This window comes from Anolis sagrei, chromosome 13, assembly GCF_037176765.1.
Source record: "Anolis sagrei isolate rAnoSag1 chromosome 13, rAnoSag1.mat, whole genome shotgun sequence".
Lineage (NCBI taxonomy): Eukaryota > Metazoa > Chordata > Lepidosauria > Squamata > Dactyloidae > Anolis > Anolis sagrei.
Window position 1 is genome coordinate 19107903 of NC_090033.1, and position 15251 is coordinate 19123153.

Consider the following 15251-nt stretch of genomic DNA (forward strand, 5'->3'; position numbering starts at 1 on the left):
CCTCCTTCCCTCCCTCCATCTTTCTTTACTTTCCCTCTTTCTCCACCCCTCCCTTCCTGTCTCCTTGACTCTTTCATCCTCCTTCCTTCCCTTCCCTTCCTTTTCTCTCTCCTTCCTTCCCTCCTTTTCCCTCTTTCTCTTTCCTCTCTTCCTCCTTTTTTCTCTCTTCCTCCTTCCATCCTTGCCTCCTTCCTACCCTCCCTCCCTTTTCTCTCTCTCTCTACTTCCTTCCTTCCTTCCTTCCTTCTTTCCTTTCCCTTCTCTTCCCTGTCCTCCTCCCTCATTTCTTCTTCCTTTTCTCTCTCCTTCCTTCCAACCCTCCTCCTTTTTTCTCTCCTTCCGCCCTTTACGATCCACCTTCCGAAGCCGCCTGTTGCGGATTTCTTTCTACTAGGAAGCATCGATGTTGTGCCGAACGGGAGGAGAACGAAATGCCAGAGCTGCAGGGTCCCTCATTCCTTCTTTCTTTTCTCATTCTCATTCTTTCTTTCCCTCTCCATCCTTGCCTCCTTCCTTCCCTCCTCCCTCCCTCCTCTCTCTCTCTCTCCTTCCTTCCTTCCTTCTTTCCTTCTTTCCCTTCCCTTCTCTTCCTGTCTTCCTCCCTCATTCTGTTTTTCTTCCTTCCTTCCTTCCCTACCCTCCCTCCATCTTTCTTTACTTTCCCTCTTTCTCCACCCCTCCCTTCCTGTCTCCTTGACTCTTTCATCCTCCTTCCTTCCCTTCCCTTCCTTTTCTCTCTCCTTCCTTCCCTCCTTTTCCCTCTTTCTCTTTCCTCTCTTCCTCCTTTTTTCTCTCTTCCTCCTTCCATCCTTGCCTCCTTCCTTCCCTCCCTCCCTTTTCTCTCTCTCTCTACTTCCTTCCTTCCTTCCTTCTTTCCTTTCCCTTCTCTTCTCTTCCCTGTCCTCCTCACTCATTTCTTCTTCCTTTTCTCTCTTCTTCCTTCCCTCCTTTTCCCTCTTTCTCTTTCCTCTCTTCCTCCTTTTTTCTCTCTTCCTCCTTCCATCCTTGCCTCCTTCCTTCCCTCCCTCCCTTTTCTCTCTCTCTCTACTTCCTTCCTTCCTTCCTTCTTTCCTTCTTTCCTTTCCCTTCTCTTCCCTGTCCTCCTCCCTCATTTCTTCTTCCTTTTCTCTCTCCTTCCTTCCAACCCTTCTCCTTTTTTCTCTCCTTCCGCCCTTTGCGATCCACCTTCCGAAGCCGCCTGTTGCGGATTTCTTTCTACTAGGAAGCATCGATGTTGTGCCGAATGGGAGGAGAATGTAATGCCAGAGCTGCAGGGTCCCTCATTCCTTCTTTCTTTTCTCATTCTCACTTTCTCTCCGTCTCCATCCTTGCCTCCTTCCTTCCCTCCTCCCTCCCTCCTCTCTCTCCTTCCTTCCTTCCTTCCTTCCTTCCTTCCTTCTTTCCTTTCCCTTCTCTTCCTGTCTTCCTCCCTCATTCTGTTTTTTCTTCCTTCCTTCCTTCCTTCCTTCCCTCCCTCCTTCCCTCCCTCCATCTTTCTTTACTTTCCCCTTTCTCCATCCCTCCCTTCCTGTCTCCTTGACTCTTTCATCCTCCTTCCCTCCCTTCCTTTTTTCTCTCTCTCCCTCCTTCCTTCCTTCTTTCTTTATTTCCTTCTTTCCTTTCCCTTCTCTTCCTGTCTTCCTCCACTCTCTCCTTCCTTCCATCCTTTCTTCTTTTCTTTTCTTTTCTTTTCTTTCTTTCTTTCTTTCTTTCTTTCTTTCTTCCTCCTTCCTTTCCCTCTCCATTCTTGCCTCCTTCCCTCCCCCTCCCTTTTCTCTGTCTCCTTCCTTCCCTCCTTCCTTCCTTCCTTCCTTCCTTCCTTCCTTCTTTCCTTTCCCTTCTCTTCCTGTCTTCCTCCCTCGTTCTGTTTTTTCTTCCTTCCTTCCCTACCTCTACTTTTCTACTTTCCCCTCTTTCTCCATCCCTCCCTTCCTGTCTCCTTGACTCTTTCATCCTCCTTCTCTACCTTCCTTTTTTTCTCTCTCTCCTTCCTGCCTTCCTTCTTTCCTTCTTTCCTTCTTTCCTTTCCCTTCTCTTCCTGTCTTCCTCCACTCTCTCCTTCCTTCCATCCTTTCTTCTTTTCTTTCTTTCTTTCTTTCTTTCTTTCTTTCTTTTTTCTTCCTCCTTCCTTTCCCTTTCCATCCTTGCCTCCTTCCTTCCCTCCTCCCTCCAATTTCTCTCTCTCTCTCTCCTTCCTTCCTTCCTTCCTTCTTTCCTTTCCCTTCTCTTCCTGTCTTCCTCTGTTTTTTCTTCCTTCCTTCCCTACCTCCTTCCCTCCCTCCATCTTTCTTTACTTTCCCCTCTTTCTCCATCCCTCCCTTCCTGTCATCCTCCTTCCTTCCCTCCATTCCTTTTCTCTCTCCTTCCTTCCCTCCTTCTTTTCCCTCTTTCTCTTTCCCCTCTTTCCCTCCCTTTTCCTCTCTTCATCCTTCCATCCTTGCCTCCTTCCTTCCTTTCCCTCTTTCTCCCTTCTCCCTTCCCTGTCTTCCTCCCTCATTCCTTCTTCCTTTTCTCTCTCCTTCCTTAGAGTTCTGAAATTTTCACCACCAGTACTTTAGAACCATTGTTAGAGTTCCGAAATGTTCACCACCAGTACTTTAGAACCATTATTAGAATTCTGAAATTTTTACCACCAGTACTTTAGAACCAATATTAAAGTTCTGAAATTTTCACCGCCATTATTAGAGTTCTGAAATTTGCACCACCAGTACTTTAGAACCATTGTTAGAGTTCTGAAATTTTCACCATCACTACTTTAGAACCATTATTAGAGTTGTGAAATTTTCACCACCAGTACTTTAGAACCATTGTTAAAATTCTGAAATTTTCACCGCCATTATTAGAGTTCTGAAATTTGCACCACCAGTACTTTAGAACCATTGTTAGAGTTCTGAAATTTTCACCATCACTACTTTAGAACCATTATTAGAGTTGTGAAATTTTCACCACCAGTACTTTAGAACCATTGTTAAAATTCTGAAATTTTCACCGCCATTATTAGAGTTCTGAAATTTGCACCACCAGTACTTTAGAACCATTGTTAGAGTTCTGAAATTTTCACCATCACTACTTTAGAACCATTATTAGAGTTGTGAAATTTTCACCACCAGTACTTTAGAACCATTGTTAAAATTCTGAAATTTTCACCGCCATTATTAGAGTTCTGAAATTTGCACCACCAGTACTTTAGAACCATTGTTAGAGTTCTGAAATTTTCACCATCACTACTTTAGAACCATTATTAGAGTTGTGAAATTTTCACCACCAGTACTTTAGAACCATTGTTAAAATTCTGAAATTTTCACCGCCATTATTAGAGTTCTGAAATTTGCACCACCAGTACTTTAGAACCATTGTTAGAGTTGTGAAATTTTCACCACCAGTACTTTAAAACCATTGTTAGAGTTCTGAAATTTTCACCACCGGTACTTTAGAACCATTTAGAACCATGCATTGCCCAGGCCTAATAAAATATTATTAAATTAAAATATATAATAAGAATAAGAATGAATATATATATCTAAGCCGAAGAGCCGTCGTTGTCCGCAGACACCTCCAAGGTCATGTGACCAGCATGACTTTATTTTATTATTATTTATTAAATTATTATATTATTTATTAAATTATTATATTTTATTATTATTATTAAATAATAATAATAATAATAATAATAATAATAATGTGGTCAGCATAACTATATTATTTATTATTATTATTATTATTATTATTATTATTATTATTATTATTGCCTGAACCCGTGGTGTTGTGCTGGTTTCTCCGCAGCCGTCCAGTCCCTGCACACTCTGAATGACCAGATCTCGGACTTTGTGGTGGACAAGGCCAAGGTGCTCAGCGAAGACGAGGGCCAGGCCTTCCTCCCCGATGAGAAGGACACCCTCCAGAACTCCATGTCGCTCATGAGGGACCTCTTGACCGACGCCCAGGTAAGGCGGGGCGTCCCTTTTGTGAGCCTCAATGTTGGCTTCAAAAAGGCCAAGCGTTGAGGACTTCGCCGTCCAGTCAAGGCACCCAACAATACGCTTATGGGCAGAGTGGCATGGGCCAACTTGGGCCCTCCTGGTGTTTTGGACTTCAACTCCCACAATCCCTTCCTTCCCTCCTTCCTTTTCCCTCCTTCTTTCCTTCCTTCTTTTCCCCCTTCTTTCCCTCCTTCATTACTTTCTTTCTTTCCCTCCTTCTTCCCTTCCTTCCTTCCTTCCTTCCTTCTTTCTTTCCTTCCCCCTTCTTTTCCGCCTTCTTTTCTTCTTTCCGTCCTCCCTCCCTTCCTTCTTTCCCTCCTTCTTCCCTTCCTTTCTTCTTTGTTTCCTTTCCCCTTCTTTCCCTCCCTCCTTCCTCCCTCCCTCGATTCCTTCCCTCCTTCTTTCCCTCCTTCCCCCCTTCCTTTTTCCCTCCTTCTTCCCTTCCTTCCTTCCTTCCTTCCTTCCCATCCTTCCCCCTACTTTCCCTCTTTCTCTCCTTCCTTCTTTCCCTCCTTCTTTCCTTCCTTCTTTCCTCCCTCCCTTCCTTCTTTCCCTCCTTTTTCCTCTTCCCTTTTTCCTCCCTCCCTCCCTTCTTTCCCTCCTTCTTCCCTTCCTTCCATCCTTCTTTGTTTCCTTCCCCCTTCTTTCCCTCTTTCTTTCCTTCCTTCTTTCTGTCCTCCCTCCCTCCCTCCCTTCCTTTTTCCCCCCTTCTTCCCTTCCTTCCTTCTTTGTTTCCTTTCCCCTTCTTTCCTTCTTTCCCTCCCTCCTCCCTCCCTCCCTCGATTCCTTCCCTCCTTCCTTCCCTCCTTCCCCCCTTCCTTTTTCCCTCCTTCTTCCCTCCCTCCCTCCCTCCCTCCCTCCCTCCCTTCCTTCCTTCCTTCCTTCCTTCCTTCCTTCCTTCCTTCCTTCCCATCCTTCCCCCTACTTCCCCTCTTTCTCTCCTTCCTTCTTTCCCTCCTTCTGTCCTCCCTCCCTCCCTTCTTTCCCTCCTTTTTCCTCTTCCTTTTTTCCTCCCTCCCTCCCTCCCTTCCCTCCTTCTTCCCTTCCTTCCATCCTTCTTTGCTTCCTTCCCCCTTCTTTCCCTCTTTCTTTCCTTCCTTCTTTCTGTCCTCCCTCCCTCCCTCCCTTCCTTCTTTCCCCCCTTCTTCCCTTCCTTCCTTCTTTGTTTCCTTTCCCCTTCTTTCCTTCCCTCCCTCCCTCCTTCCTCCCTCCCTCGATTCCTTCCCTCCTTCCTTCCCTCCTTCCCCCCTTCCTTTTTCCCTCCTTCTTCCCTCCCTCCCTCCCTCCCTCCCTCCCTTCCTTCCTTCCTTCCTTCCTTCCTTCCTTCCTTCCCATCCTTCCCCCTACTTTCCCTCTTTCTCTCCTTCCTTCTTTCCCTCCTTCTTTCCTCCCTCCCTCCCTTCTTTCCCTCCTTTTTCCTCTTCCTTTTTTCCTCCCTCCCTCCCTTCTTTCCCTCCTTCTTCCCTTCCTTCCATCCTTCTTTGTTTCCTTCCCCCTTCTTTCCCTCTTTCTTTCCTTCCTTCTTTCTGTCCTCCCTCCCTCCCTTCCTTCTTTCCCCCCTTCTTCCCTTCCTTCCTTCTTTGTTTCCTTTCCCCTTCTTTCCTTCCCTCCCTCCCTCCTTCCTCCCTCCCTCGATTCCTTCCCTCCTTCCTTCCCTCCTTCCCCCCTTCCTTTTTCCCTCCTTCTTCCCTCCCTCCCTTCCTCCCTCCCTCCCTTCCTTCCTCCCTCCCTCCCTTCCTTCCTTCCTTCCTTCCTTCCCATCCTTCCCCCTACTTTCCCTCTTTCTCTCCTTCCTTCTTTCCCTCCTTCTTTCCTTCCTTCTTTCCTCCCTCCCTTCCTTCTTTCCCTCCTTTTTCCTCTTCCTTTTTTCCTCCCTCCCTCCCTTCTTTCCCTCCTTCTTCCCTTCCTTCCATCCTTCTTTGTTTCCTTCCCCCTTCTTTCCCTCTTTCTTTCCTTCCTTCTTTCTGTCCTCCCTCCCTCCCTTCCTTCTTTCCCCCCTTCTTCCCTTCCTTCCTTCTTTGTTTCCTTTCCCCTTCTTTCCTTCCCTCCCTCCCTCCTTCCTCCCTCCCTCGATTCCTTCCCTCCTTCCTTCCCTCCTTCCCCCCTTCCTTTTTCCCTCCTTCTTCCCTCCCTCCCTTCCTCCCTCCCTCCCTTCCTTCCTCCCTCCCTCCCTTCCTTCCTTCCTTCCTTCCTTCCCATCCTTCCCCCTACTTTCCCTCTTTCTCTCCTTCCTTCTTTCCCTCCTTCTTTCCTTCCTTCTTTCCTCCCTCCCTTCCTTCTTTCCCTCCTTTTTCCTCTTCCTTTTTTCCTCCCTCCCTCCCTTCTTTCCCTCCTTCTTCCCTTCCTTCCATCCTTCTTTGTTTCCTTCCCCCTTCTTTCCCTCTTTCTTTCCTTCCTTCTTTCTGTCCTCCCTCCCTCCCTTCCTTCTTTCCCCCTTCTTCCCTTCCTTCCTTCTTTGTTTCCTTTCCCCTTCTTTCCTTCCCTCCCTCCCTCCTTCCTCCCTCCCTCGATTCCTTCCCTCCTTCCTTCCCTCCTTCCCCCCTTCCTTTTTCCCTCCTTCTTCCCTCCCTCCCTCCCTTCCTTCCTTCCTTCCTTCCTTCCCATCCTTCCCCCTACTTTCCCTCTTTCTCTCCTTCCTTCTTTCCCTCCTTCTTTCCTTCCTTCTTTCCTCCCTCCCTTCCTTCTTTCCCTCCTTTTTCCTCTTCCTTTTTTCCTCCCTCCCTCCCTTCTTTCCCTCCTTCTTCCCTTCCTTCCATCCTTCTTTGTTTCCTTCCCCCTTCTTTCCCTGTTTCTTTCCTTCCTTCTTTCTGTCCTCCCTCCCTCCCTCCCTTTCTTCTTTCCCTCCTTCTTCCCTTCCTTCCTTCTTTGTTTCCTTCCCCCTACTTTCCCTCTTTCTTTCCTTCCTTCCTTTTTTCCTTTCTCCCTCCCTCCCTCCCTCCCTCCCTTCCTTCTTTCCCTCCTTCTTCCCTTCCTTCCTTCTTTCTTTCCTTCCCCCTTCTTTTCCGCCTTCTTTTCTTCTTTCCGTCCTCCCTCCCCTCCTTCTTTCCCTCCTTCTTCCCTTCCTTCCTTCTTTGTTTCCTTTCCCCTTCTTTCCTTCTTTCCCTCACTCCTTCCTCCCTCCCTCGATTCCTTCCCTCCTTCCTTCCCTCCTTCCCCCCTTCCTTTTTCCCTCCTTCTTCCCTTCCTTCCTTCCTTCCTTCCTTCCTTCCTTCCCATCCTTCCCCCTACTTTCCCTCTTTCTCTCCTTCCTTCTTTCCCTCCTTCTTTCCTTCCTTCTTTCCTCCCTCCCTCCCTTCTTTCCCTCCTTTTTCCTCTTCCTTTTTTCCTCCCTCCCTCCCTTCTTTCCCTCCTTTTTCCTCTTCCTTTTTTCCTTCCTCCCTCCCTTCCTTCTTTCCCTCCTTCTTCCCTTCCTTCCTTCTTTCTTTCCTTCCCCCTTCTTTTCCGCCTTCTTTTCTTCTTTCCATCCTCCCTCCCTTCCTTCTTTCCCTCCTTCTTCCCTTCCTTCCTTCTTTGTTTCCTTCCCCCTACTTTCCCTCTTTCTTTCCTTCCTTCCTTTTTTCCTTTCTCCCTCCCTCCCTCCCTTCCTCCCCCCCTTCCTTCTTTCCCTCCTTCTTCCCTTCCTTCCTTCTTTCTTTCCTTCCCCCTTCTTTTCCGCCTTCTTTTCTTCTTTCCGTCCTCCCTCCCCACCTTCTTTCCCCCCTTCTTCCCTTCCTTCCTTCTTTGTTTCCTTTCCCCTTCCTTCTTTCCCTCCCTCCTTCCTCCCTCCCTCAATTCCTTCCCTCCTTCCTTCCCTCCTTCCCCCCTTCCTTTTCCCCTTCTTCTTCCCTTCCTTCCTTCCTTCCTTCCTTCCCATCCTTCCCCCTACTTTCCCTCTTTCTCTCCTTCCTTCTTTCCCTCCTTCTTTCCTTCCTTCTTTCCTCCCTCCCTTCCTTCTTTCCCTCCTTTTTCCTCTTCCTTTTTTCCTCCCTCCCTCCCTTCTTTCCCTCCTTCTTCCCTTCCTTCCATCCTTCTTTGTTTCCTTCCCCCTTCTTTCCCTCTTTCTTTCCTTCCTTCTTTCTGTCCTCCCTCCCTCCCTCCCTTCCTTCTTTCCCTCCTTCTTCCCTTCCTTCCTTCTTTGTTTCCTTCCCCCTACTTTCCCTCTTTCTTTCCTTCCTTCCTTCTTTCCCTCCTTCTTTCCTTTATTCCTCCCTCCCTTCCTTCTTTGTTTCCTTCCCCCTTCTTTCCCTCTTTCTTTCCCTCTTTCTTTCCTTCCTTCTTTCCCTCCTTCCTCCCCATCTCCCTTCCTTCCTTCCTTCCTTCCTTCCTTCCTTCCTTCTTTCCCTCCTTCATCCCTTCCTTCCTTCTTTGTTTCCTTCCCCCTTTCCTTCCCTCTTTCTTTCCTTCCTTCCTTCTTTCCCTCTTTCCTTCCTACTTTCCCTCCTTCTTTCCTTCCTTCTTTGTTTCCTTTCTTCCTTTTCATTCCTTCTTTCTTTCCTTTTTCTCTCCCTTCTTTGTTTCCTTCCCCCTTCTTTCCGTCTTTCCTTCCTTACTTCTTTCACTCCTTCTTTCCTTCCTTCTTTCCTCCCTCACTTCTTTCCCTCCTTCTACACTTCCTTCTTTGTTTCCTTCACCTTCTTTCCCTCTTCCTTTCCTCCCTCCCCCTCCCTCCCTCCTTTCCTTCTTTCATTCCTTCTTTCTTTCCTTTTTTCCCTTTTTTCTTTCCTTCTTTCCTATCGGACAGGGACACGTGTGTGTATGTGTATTGCTTGGATGGCAATTGATCAGTCTGCCAACACACACATGGACAGAGTGTATGTATATATGTGTGTGTGTGTGTCTGTGTGTCTGTGTGTGTGTATATAAATAATTACTTGGCTGGTAGGGAATTCCAGCAAATCAATCAATCAATCAATCAAGAGCCGGCGTTGTCCATAGACACCTCCAAAGTCATGTGGCCAGCATGACTGCACGGAGCACCATTGCCTTCTCCTATTGATCTACTCACATTTGCATGTTTTCGAACTGCTAGGTTGGCAGGAGCTGGGCCTAACAGCAGGAGCTCACCCTGCTCCCTGGATTCGAACTGTCAACCTTTCGGTCAGCAAGTTCAGCAGCTCAGCGGTTTAATCCTGCACTCGCAGAGCTCAGACGGTGTTGTATTTCAGTGTCAGTGTTGACATCTGTAGACAGTCCACGTCTCGGAGGCGTAGAGCAGGGTTGGGAGGGGAATAGCTTTATAAACAAGCCCCTTGGTCTCCCTACGGATGTCCCAGTCCTCAAACACTCTCTGCTTCATTCGGAAAAGTGCTGCACTTGCAGAGCTCAGGTGGTGTTGAATTTCAGTGTCAGTGTTAACGTCTGTAGACAGTCCACGTTTCGCAGGTGTTGGGTTGGGAGGACAATGGCTTTATAAACAAGCCCCTTGGTCTCCCTACGGATGTCCCGGTCCTCAAACACTCTCTGCTTCATTCGGGAAAATGCTGCACTCACAGAGGTCAGGCGGTGTTGTATTTTAGTGTCAGTGTTGACATCTGTAGACAGTCCACGTTTCGCAGGCGTATAGCAGGGCTGGGAGGGCAATGGCTTTATAAACAAGCCCCTTGGTCTCCCTACGGATGTCCCGCTCCTCAAACACTCTCTGCTTCATTCAGAAAAATGCTGCACTCACAGAGGTCAGGCGGTGTTGTATTTTAGTGTCAGTGTTGACATCTGTAGACAGTCCATGTTTTGCAGGCGTAGAGCAGGATTGGGAGGGGAATAGCTTTATAAACAAGCCCCTTGGTCTACCTACGGATGTCCTGCTCCTCAAACACTCTCTGCTTCATGCAGAAAATTTTCAGTGTCAATGTTGACATCTGTAGACAGTCCATGTTTCGCAGGCGTAAAGCAGGGTTGGGAGGACAATAGCTCTATGAACAAGCACCTTGGTCTCCCTACGGATGTCCCGCTCCTCAAACACCCTCTGCTTCATTTGGAAAAATGCTGCACTCGCAGAGCTCAGGCGGTGTTGTATTTCGGTGTCAATGTTGACGTCTGTAGACAGTCCATGTCTCGGAGGCGTAGAGCAGGATTGGGAGGACAATAGCTTTATAGACAAGCACCTTGGTCTCCCTACGGATGTCCCGCTCCTCAAACACTCTCTGCTTCATGCAGAAAAATGCTGCACTCGCAGAGCTCAGGCGGTGTTGTATTTCGGTGTCAATGTTGACATCTGTAGACAGTCCACGTTTCGCAGGCGTAGAGCAGGATTGGGAGGGAAATAGCTTTATAAACAAGCCCCTTGGTCTCCCTACGGATGTCCCGCTCCTCAAACACTCTCTGCTTCATGCAGAAAAATTTCAGTGTCAATGTTGACATCTGTAGACAGTCCACGTTTCGCAGGCGTATAGCAGGGTTGGGAGGGGAATAGCTTTATAAACAAGCCCCTTGGTCTCCCTACGGATGTCCCGCTCCTCAAACACTCTCTCCTTCATGCAGAAAATTTTCAGTGTCAGTTGACATCTGTAGACAGTCCACGTTTCGCAGGCGTATAGCAGGGTTGGGAGGGCAATGGCTTTATAAACAAGCACCTTGGTATCCCTACGGATGTCCCGCTCCTCAAACACTCTCTGCTTCATGCAGAAAAATGCTGCACTCACAGAGCTCAGGCTGTATTGTATTTCAGTGACAATGTTGACATCTGTAGACAGTCCACGTTTCGCAGGCGTAGAGCAGGATTGGGAGGGGAATAGCTTTATAAACAAGCCCCTTGGTCTACCTACGGATGTCCCGCTCCTCAAACACTCTCTGCTTCATGCAGAAAATTTTCAGTGTCAATGTTGACATCTGTAGACAGTCCACGTTTCACAGGCATATAGCAGGGTTGGGAGGACAATAGCTCTATAAACAAGCACCTTGGTATCTCTACGGATGTCAAACACTCTCTGCTTCATTAGGAAAAAAACTGCACTCACAGAGCTCAGGTGGTGTTGTATTTCAGTGTCAGTGTTGACGTCTGTAGACAGTCCACGTCTCTAATGTAGTCCTAATAATTTTCTACCTTCTTCCACCTAAATATTATTAATATATGAACATTTTTTGGGCCTCCGCAAGAGACTTTTGCCCCAGATGGTGGAATGAAGGCGGTTTGAGCTGCTCCTGGGAGTTGTAGTTTTGCAATGTCTGTCGGCCTTTCCGGCCAAAGTGGTGTCAAACTGCATCTGTTCTTCAGTGGAGATGCCGCCCCTACCTCGGAGTTTATCTCCGGCTGGGAATTCATCAGATTGGCCAGCCTCCTGCCTTGTTTGCCCAGGCGTCTCATCCATCAAAGCCAGGGATTGAGCCAGAACCGCTTTCACTGCCACGACTCAATGCGATGGACTCCTGGGAGTTGTAGTTTACTCATTCTATGGACTCCTGGGAGTTGTAGTTGGCCTACTCAATGTTATGGGCTCCTGGGAGTTGTAGTTTGCTCATTCTATGGACTCCTGAGAGTTGTAGTTGGCCTACTCAGTGTTATGGGCTCCTGGGAGTTGTAGTTTGCCCATTCTATGGACTCCTGGGAGTTGTAGTTGGCCTACTCAATGTTATGGGCTCCTGGGAGTTGTAGTTTGCTCATTCTATGGACTCCTGGGAGTTGTAGTTGGCCTACTCAATGTTATGGGCTTTTTGGAGTTGTAGTTTACTCATTTTATGGACTCCTGGGAGTTGTAGTTTGCTCAATGTGATGGATTCCTGAGAGTTGTAGTTATTCTATGGACTCCTGGGAGTTGTAGTTGGCTCAATGCTATAGATTCCTGGGTGTTGGCCTGTTCAATGCTATGGGCACCTGAGAGTTGTAGTTTGCTCAATGCGATAGACTCCTGGGAGTTGTAGTTTGCTCATTCTATGGACTCCAGGGAGGTGTAGTTGGCCTGGGAGTTGTAGTTTACTCATTTTATGAACTCCTCGGAGTTGTAGTTTGCTCAATGTGATGGATTCCTGAGAGTTGTAGTTATCTCATTCTATGCACTCCTGGGAGTTGTAGTTGGCTCGATGCTATAGATTCTGGGAGTTGGCCTGCTCAATGCTATGGACTCTTGGGAGCTGAAGTTTTCTCATTCTATGGACTCCTGGGAGTTGATCTTTGCTCAGTCTATGGACTCCTGGGAATTGTAGCTGGCCTGCTCAATGCGATGGATACCTGGGAGTTGTAGTTGGCCTTCTCAATGCGATGGACACCTGGGAGTTGTAGTTTGCTCAGTGCTATGAACTCCTGGGAATACTCATTGGGATGGACTTCTGGGAGTTGTAGTTGGCTTCCTCAATGCGATGGACTCCTGGGAGTTGTAGTTTGCTCAGTCTATGGACTCCTGAGAGTTGTAGTTGGCCTACTCAATGTTATGGGCTCCTGGGAGTTGTAGTTTACTCATTCTATGGACTCCTGGGAGCTGTAGTCGGCCTACTCAATGTTATGGGCTCCTGGGAGTTGTAGTTTACTCATTTTATGTTATGAAGCTTCAGAGATTCGGATTAAGAAACGAAACTCGACCCCTCCGAATATTTTAAAAATTCCTAAAAATCAGTGGATGATCGAAATGTCCTGAAATTTGGCGGGCTTAAAGTCATAAATGTTGCCTACAAGTGTGCCAAGCTTCATCCTGATAGCTTTAAAAATGACAGTGAAACGAGTCTCAAAATGGAACAAATCTTAACGAAACAGTTACGAAGCTTTGGAGATTCGGATCAAGAAACGAAACTGGACTACTCCGAATCTTTTAAAAATCCCTAAAAATCAGTGGATGGCCGAAATGTCCTGAAACTTGGCAGGCTTAAAGTCGTAAACGTTGCCTACAAGCATGCCAAGTTTCATCCTGATAGCTTTAAAAATGACAGCGAAACGAGTCTCAAAATGGAACAAATCTTAATGAAACAGTTACGAAGCTTTGGAGATTCGGATAAAGAAACGAAACCGGACTCCTCCGAATCTTTTAAAAATCCCTAAAAATCAGTAGATGATCGAAATGTCCTGAAATTTGGCAGGCTGAAAGTCATAAATGTTGCCTACAAGTGTGTCAAGTTTCATCCCGATAGCCATAAAAATGACAGAGAAACGAGTCTCACAAATGGAACTAATCTTAACGAAACAATTACGAAGCTTTGGAGATTCGGATTAAGGAACGAAACCAGACCCCTCCGAATCTTTTAAAAATCCCTAAAAATAAGTGGATGACCGAAATGTCCTGAAACTTGGCAGGCTGAAAGTCATAAATGTTGCCTACAAGTGTGCCAAGTTTCATCCTGATAGCTTTAAAAATGACGGAGAAACGAGTCTCAAAATAGAACAAATATTAACGAAACAATTATGAAGCATCGGAAATTCGGATTAAGAAACGAAACCGGACCCCTCTGAATCTTTTAAAAATCCCTAAAAATCAGTGGATGACCGAAATGTCCTGAAACTTGGCAGGCTTAAAGTCGTACATGTTGCCTACAAGTGTGCCAAGTTTCATCCTGATAGCTTTAAAAATGACAAAGAACCGAGTCTCAAAATGGAACAAATCTTAACGAAACAGTTACGAAGCTTCGGAGATTCGGATCAAGAAATGAAACCGGTCTCCTCCGAATCTTTTAAAAATCCCTAAAAATCAGTGGATGACCGAAATGTCCTGAAACTTGGCAGGCTTAAGGCCGTAACTGTTTCCTACGAGTGTGCCAGGTTTCATCCTGATAGTTGTACAAATGGCTGAGAAACGAGCCTCAGAATGGAACTAATCTTAACAAAACTCTTACGAAACTTTTGATTTGGATTACAAAACAAAAAGGGACCTCCTCCTAATGCTTAAATAATTCCTAAAAATCAGTAGGTGAAATTAATCTTTCTGAAACTTGGCAGGCTTAATACCACAACTGTTTCCTACGAGTGTGCCAGGTTTTATCCTGATAGGTGTAAAAACGACAGAGAAACGAGCCTCGAAATTGAACTAAGCTTCGGAGATTCGAATTGAACTATGCTTCGGAGATTCGGATTAAGAAACAAAACTGGACCCCTTTGAATCTTTTAAAAATCCCTAAACATCAGTGGATGACTGAAATGTTCTGAAACATTTATGGCAGGCATAAAGTCATCAATGTTGCCTACAAGTGTGCCAAGTTTCATCCGGATAGCTTTAAAAATGACAGAGAAACGAGTCTCAAAATGGAACAAAACGAAACAGTTACGAAGCTTTGGAGATTCGGATTAAGAAACGAAACTGGACTTCTCTGAATCTTTTAAAAATCCCTAAAAATCAGTGGATGACCGAAATGTCCTAAAACTTGGCAGGCTTAAAGTCGTAAATGTTGCCTACAAGTGTGCCATGTTTCATCCTGATAGCTTTAAAAATGACAGCGAAACGAGTCTCAAAATAGAACAAATCTTAACGAAACAGTTACGAAGATTTGGATTAAGGGACGAAACTGGATCCCTCCGAATCTTTTAAAAATTCCTAAAAATCAATGGATGAAACTTGGCAAGCTTAAAGTCGTAAATGTTGCCTACAAGTGTGCCAAGTTTCATCCTGATAGCTTTAAAAATGACAGAAAAAATGAGCCTCAAAATGGAACGTAACGAAACAGTTACGAAGCTTCGGAGATTCGGATTAAGAAACGAAACTGGACCCTTCCGAATCTTTTAAAAATCCCTAAAAATCAGTAGATGACCGGAATGTCCTGAAACTTGGCAGGCATAAAGTCGTAATTGTTGCCTACAAGTGTGCCAAGTTTCATCCCGATAGCCATAAAAATGACAGAGAAACGAGTCTCACAAAAGGAACCAATCTTAACGAAAAAATTACGAACCTCGAAGATTACGATACGATACAGGACTCTTCCGAACCTTTACGAATCGAAGCGCGAGCCATCCGAATCTCTGAAACGTATTACTAATTGGATTTCAATCACATTGCACACTTCTAATAGCTAACTACTTGGAACTGCCGGTGTAACCAACTACTTTCCAGCGGAATTCCCTGAGCGCTGCATTATCCTTATGTTACCTTTCCTTCCCATTGAGAAGTTTTGGCCTTTTACTACGAGGCGCAAATCTGTATGGTTTTCCCCTCGCTGTACAAAAAATTGCAGCCTTGCACCATATAATTTGCAGAATGCGATAGAACGGCGGGATTATTTCACCAACCGAAAGTGAGTAAAAAGAGAGATATTCGATTTCAAGGACGGCAGAGAAAAATATATACGGGGAAGAGGAGGCTTCGGCTGCAATCTATACATCTATATATCTATATCTAGCTAGCTCTCTTAGCCAAAGTCTATGTGTCTGTTTGTTTGTAAAACAAA

General features: G+C 46.2%; 1 protein-coding gene across 5 annotated transcripts in view; it reads left to right on the forward strand.

Annotated features, from left to right (window-relative positions):
• KAZN (kazrin, periplakin interacting protein) overlaps nucleotides 1–15251 on the forward strand; it is a 187796-nt gene that overhangs the window by 20466 nt on the left and 152079 nt on the right. For all 5 annotated transcript variants that reach the window (XM_067472867.1, XM_067472863.1, XM_067472866.1 and 2 more), the window contains exon 3: nucleotides 3784–3944. In XM_067472867.1, the coding sequence (XP_067328968.1) occupies nucleotides 3784–3944 (161 nt within the window). The remainder of the gene's footprint in view (nucleotides 1–3783; nucleotides 3945–15251) is intronic.